Source organism: Carlito syrichta, unplaced genomic scaffold (genome assembly GCF_000164805.1).
Source record: "Carlito syrichta isolate Samal-C Ts95f unplaced genomic scaffold, Tarsius_syrichta-2.0.1 Scaffold302813, whole genome shotgun sequence".
NCBI classification, from domain to species: Eukaryota; Metazoa; Chordata; class Mammalia; order Primates; family Tarsiidae; genus Carlito; species Carlito syrichta.
In genome coordinates, this window is record NW_007246909.1 from 201020 (window position 1) to 207303 (window position 6284).

The window sequence follows — 6284 nt, forward strand, 5'->3', positions numbered from 1 at the left end:
AACTTGGTTGGGTTCTTCCAGCCCGGAGACGAGCGGAGCTGAGGCTGCTCCTCACGTTGGGGTCCGAGCTCCCTCTGGCGGCTTCTCCGCGGGACGGGAAGGGAGGCGACAGGTGAGAGGCTGCAGCGCCGCGGGCTGCAGCTTCTCCTCCTGGACACACACCGGTCCTGCTTCTCCTCGGAGAAAAGTGGTCCTGGTAGTTCTCCAGATGACTCCTGGTCCCATGAAAACGAAATCCGCAACCAGAATTTTTTTTTTTTTTTTTTTTTTTTTAACAAACCATCCTTTCTACTTTTCATTTTTTGGTCTGTGGGTCCTTAAGAAGGAGAAATGACCAAAAAACGGTAGCAGGACTCATCTTTGTGTAAGCTATGTTGAAGGAAAACGTGTTTGACTGACTGAAGCCAGCCACCGTTAAACTATAAATATTGTGGGGGGAGTTGTATCTTGTGGTGGCTGGTCGTCTGCCAACAGTCATGGGGGCCTAAATCCTGGCTTTTAAAAGTATAAGGAAAAAAATGACTTGAACTTACTTAGATTGTATCTAATACCTGGTTTTATTGCGATTTTAGAATTTCTGTCAAGTGATTGCAGAATGTTTAAATCATGAGTTTTATGTTCCCTCCCTGCATGCCTATAGCCTCAGAGAATTTCTTTTTTTGTTTTGTTTTTTCCCCCAGAAAGGAGTGTCATGCAAAAGGAGCAGAAAAGAGACCTCACGGTTGGCGAAAGGGGAGTTTTCTTTCCCAGCTGGTGATTACTTCATGATTGGAAAAGAAGTACCTAGGTGGCTGAAGAGATTAAGTTTTATGGGTGAACAGATGAAGCTGTTCAAAGAAGACAAGAAAATGCTTTCTCTGTGTCATAATAGGCTGATGACTAAGTGAGCCTGAGAAAGATAGATTTGAAATGTGGGCAGGAATTTTGATTTTTTTTAAAAACAAAGTAAGACTTTGAACACTTGTTGAGGATGTTTTTCTCTTAAAAGTGGAAGAAGAAAAGAATCACAAAACAAAAATAATAAAAGTTGAGAAGAATAACTAAGTCCACTAACTCCAAGAATATCAGTACTTTATCATCTTATTTGGGAAAACTCAAGTGCATCATACGTATGTGGTGAGTTTATCACCAGTGATGGTTTTCTATGCTAGCAATGACTCTTAATTTGAATTTTTGGAGTGCTTTTTCTCTTTTCTACAATGTGTGTTTCAACCCTTCTTGTTAAATAGATTTATGTAAAGGAACTAAATGCTGAACTCATAGTATTTTTTAACTATGCCACTGTTTCTTGTGTATTATGGAAAAATTAGAGATTTTAATATTATTTGAAATTATATTGGAAGCAAAACTGTGCCAGGAACATAGATACACAATGTAAATTTTCTCTTTTGGGCAACTGTACAGCTTAGAATGAGCCGAATTTCAGCTGAATTTTACAGCATATAAGATTTACAATTTTTGTTTTGACAAGGTCTTTAATATATGTTTTATACTAACCAGATGGGAAACACATTGAGCACCATGTTTGACATGTATGCCTAAGGAAGGAACTCCCCCATGGATCATGGCGTTAATGTTTACAGGACATTTCCTATTCTTAGCATTATTGATGTTTGGTTTCTCTACTTTTGAGGAATCTGTCAGCAATTACTCTGAATGGGCAGTTTTTACAGATGATATAGATCAGTTTAAAACACAGAAAGTGCAAGATTTTAGACCCAACCAAAAGCCGAAGAAAAGTATGCTTCATCCAGGTTTATATTTTGATGCCGGAGATATCCTAGCATTGAGACAAAAGTCTCGCACAAGCCATTTGCATCTTTTTAGAGCTATCAGAAGTGCAGTGACAGTTATGCTGTCCAACCCGACATACTACCTACCTCCACCCAAGCATGCTGATTTTGCTGCCAAGTGGAATGAAATTTATGGTAACAATCTGCCTCCTTTAGCGTTGTACTGTTTGTTATGCCCAGAAGATAAAGTTGCCTTTGAATTTGTCTTGGAATATATGGACAGAATGGTTGGATACAAAGACTGGCTAGTTGAGAATGCACCAGGGGATGAGGTTCCAGTTGGCCATTCCTTAACAGGTTTTGCCACTGCCTTTGACTTTTTATATAACTTATTAGATAATCATCGAAGACAAAAATACCTGGAAAAAATATGGGTTATTACTGAGGAAATGTATGAGTACTCCAAGGTACGCTCATGGGGCAAACAACTTCTCCATAACCACCAAGCTACTAATATGATAGCATTACTCACAGGGGCCTTGGTGTCCGGGGTAGATAAAGGATCTAAAGCAAATATATGGAAACAGGTTGTAGTAGATGTGATGGAAAAGACGATGTTTCTATTGAATCATATCGTTGATGGTTCTTTGGATGAAGGTGTGGCCTATGGAAGCTACACAGCTAAATCTATTACTCAGTATGTTTTTCTGGCCCAGCGCCATTTTAATATCAACAACTTGCAGAATAACTGGTTAAAAATGCACTTCTGGTTCTATTATGCCACCCTTTTACCAGGCTTCCAAAGAACTGTGGGTATAGCAGATTCCAATTATAATTGGTTTTATGGGCCAGAGAGCCAGCTGGTTTTCTTGGATAAGTTCATCTTAAAGAATGGAGCTGGAAACTGGCTAGCTCAGCAAATTAGAAAGCACCGACCTAAAGATGGACCAATGGTTCCTTCAACTGCCCAGAGGTGGAGCACCCTTCACACAGAATACATCTGGTATGATCCCCAGCTTACTCCCCAGCCTCCTGCTGAATATGGTACTGCAAAAATGCACACATTCCCTAACTGGGGTGTTGTCACTTATGGGGCTGGGTTGCCAAACACACAAACCAACACTTTTTTGTCTTTTAAATCTGGGAAGCTGGGAGGACGAGCTGTATATGACATAGTTCACTTTCAGCCATACTCCTGGATTGATGGGTGGAGAAGCTTTAACCCAGGGCATGAACATCCGGATCAGAACTCATTTACTTTTGCTCCCAATGGGCAAGTATTTGTTTCTGAAGCTCTCTATGGTCCCAAGTTGAGTCATCTTAACAACGTACTTGTGTTTGCTCCGTCACCCTCAAGCCAGTGTAATAAGCCCTGGGAAGGTCAGCTGGGAGAATGTGCACAGTGGCTCAAATGGACTGGTGAGGAGGTTGGTGATGCAGCTGGGGAAATCATCACTGCCTCTCAACATGGAGAAATGATATTTGTGAGCGGAGAAGCAGTTTCTGCTTATTCTTCAACTATGAGACTGAAAAGTGTATATCGTGCTTTGCTTCTCTTAAATTCTCAAACTCTTCTAGTTGTTGATCACATTGAGAGACAAGAAGATTCCCCAATAAATTCTGTCAGTGCCTTCTTTCATAATCTGGATATTGATTTTAAATATATCCCATATAGATTTATGAATAGGTATAATGGTGCCATGATGGACGTGTGGGATGCACACTACAAAATGTTTTGGTTTGATCATCATGGCAGTAGTCCCTTGGCTAGTATACAAGAAGCAGAACAAGCTGCTGAATTTAAGAAAAGGTGGACTCAATTTGTTAATGTTACATTTCAAATGGAATCCAAAATCACAAGAATTGCGTATGTCTTTTATGGGCCATATGTCAATGTTTCCAGCTGTAGTTTCATTGATAATTCCAATTCTGGACTTCAGATTTCTCTCAATGTCAATAATACTGAACATGTTGTTTCCATTGTAACTGATTACCATAACTTGAAGACAAGATTCAGTTACCTGGGATTTGGTGGCTTTGCCAATGTGGCTGATCAAGACCAAATAACCCGATTTGGTTTGGGCACTCAAGCAATAGTAAAGCCTGTAAGACATGATAGAGTTATTTTCCCCTTTGGATTTAAATTTAATATAGCAGTTGGATTAATTTTGTGCGTTAGCTTGGTGATTTTAACTTTCCAGTGGCGGTTTTACCTTTCTTTTAGAAAGTTAATGCGATGGATACTAACACTTGTAATTGCCTTGTGGTTTATTGAGCTTCTGGATGTGTGGAGCACTTGCACTCAGCCCATCTGTGCAAAATGGACAAGAACAGAGGCAAGCAAGAAGCCTTCGTCTTCGGAAGGGCACCACATCGATCTTCCTGATGTTGTCATTACCTCACTTCCTGGTTCAGGAGCTGAAATTCTCAAACAACTTTTTTTCAACAGTAGTGATTTTCTTTACATCAGGGTTCCTACGGCCTACATTGATATCCCTGAAACTGAATTTGAAATTGACTCATTTGTAGATGCCTGTGAATGGAAGGTATCAGATATCCGTAGTGGGCATTTTCGTTTACTCCGAGGCTGGCTGCAGTCTTTAGTTCAGGACACAAAGCTACATTTGCAAAATATCCATCTACATGAACCCAGTAGGGGTAAACTGGCCCAATATTTTACAATGAATAAGGACAAAAAACGCAAACTGAAAAGAAGAGAGTCTTTGCCAGAACAAAGAAATAGGATGAAAGGCGCCTTTGATAGAGATGCTGAATATATTAGGGCTTTGAGAAGACACCTGGTCTATTACCCAAGCGCACGTCCTGTGCTTAGTTTAAGCAGTGGAAGCTGGACGTTAAAGCTTCATTTTTTTCAGGAAGTTTTGGGAGCTTCGATGAGGGCATTATATGTAGTAAGAGACCCTCGGGCATGGATTTATTCAATGCTATACAGTAGTAAACCAAGTCTTTACTCTTTGAAGAATGTGCCAGAGCATTTAGCAAAATTGTTTAAAATAGAGGGAGGCAAAGGCAAATGTAACTCAAATTCAGGCTATGCTTTTGAGTATGAACCATTGAGGAAAGAATTATCAAAATCCAAACCAAATGCTGTCACTTTGTTGTCACATTTGTGGCTAGCAAACACAGCAGCAGCTTTGAGAATAAATACAGATTTGCTGCCCACCAGCTACCAGCTAGTCAAGTTTGAAGATATTGTACATTTTCCTCAGAAAACCACTGAAAGGATTTTTACCTTTCTTGGAATTCCTTTGTCTCCTGCTGGTTTAAACCAAATATTGTTTGCCACCTCCACGAATCTATTTTACCTTCCCTATGAAGGAGAAATATCACCAATTAATACCAACATTTGGAAACAAAACCTGCCTAGAGATGAAATTAAACTAATTGAAAACATCTGCTGGACACTGATGGATCATCTAGGATATCCAAAGTTTATGGACTAAATGCTGCAGGTCAGCAGAAATTTGCACTAATAGTTCCCAACCCACTTTGTGGATATGAGTTAGAATTTGTTTATTCTTGCATTGTGTGTGTGTGTATGTGCACGTGCGTGTGTGTTCAGTCTGTTACTTGCTCAGAGAGATTATTTTTAAAATTTGCACCATAACTGGCCCAGCAGGATTTATTTTTATGTTATTGTTTCCCTTGTTTTGTTTTTGAAATTTTTTTCTGCTAAAATGTTTCTGCTGCAGAAATGTAGATGAAGTCATATCATGGAGGTCAGGGAAGATGGGAAGATTTTAAAGGTTTTTATCTAATTCTTCATCTGTAACTGTGCTAATCTATCTTGGGACCTCAAACACTGCTAAAGGCCTTGCAATTGCTGCTTTATCCATACATCTCTTGCTTTCAAGATGGACAACAGAAGTTCCTTTCCTTTTTGTAAAGATCTCCTAACACACTTATTTTGCACAAAGAAAAGGAAAAAAATCCTTTTACTGTGTATAATGTTCAGTAGATCACTGGGGAAATGGGGAATGCTCCTATCAGAGCTGTGAGATTCCTTCTGGAAAATAGAGATGGAAGGACAAAATGAATATATATATTTTTTGAGGTCAACATCAGTGACCTGAAAAGCCTCTTCAAAATTTTTTTAAACTTATAAATAATAAGAAATAAGTATTTGAACAATCTGGGTTCCAAGGGCTGGTAAATTATTTTTTATTTTTGTCTCCTTTCACTTTTTTGCCTCCCTGAAATTATAGCTTGTTCACCATCACACCACTCCCACACTCCTTTCTGTTACTGTCAAGCAAAACAACCATAGTTACTAATTACTAAACTCCCAATATTTGTGGGGATTTTTCTCCCTAGATGATTAATTTTGCATAAAAGACTGACAGACTTAGAATCAAATGTATTTTTGTGGAATTAACACTGTGTGACTCAAAGCAGTTCCACTGCTGCCAATATCTTTTTAGACTGGAAACAGAATTGGAAAACTGCCTGACTTATCTTGCATTCCTTTGAATGAGTTTACAGACTGCCAGTGTCTGCAAAAGTTGAAAGCAAATGGGAGATGATGTCAGA

At 39.1% G+C, this 6284-nt stretch overlaps 1 protein-coding gene across 1 annotated transcript; it reads left to right on the forward strand.

Moving 5' to 3' along the window:
• Positions 1-736: 736 nt before the first annotated feature.
• On the forward strand, positions 737-5968 carry DSEL (dermatan sulfate epimerase-like). The gene has a single exon (XM_008057153.1). It carries the CDS (start codon positions 1535-1537, stop codon positions 5195-5197), a length of 3663 nt encoding a protein of 1220 aa, XP_008055344.1. The 5' UTR covers positions 737-1534; the 3' UTR covers positions 5198-5968.
• The last annotated feature ends 316 nt before the right edge of the window (positions 5969-6284 follow it).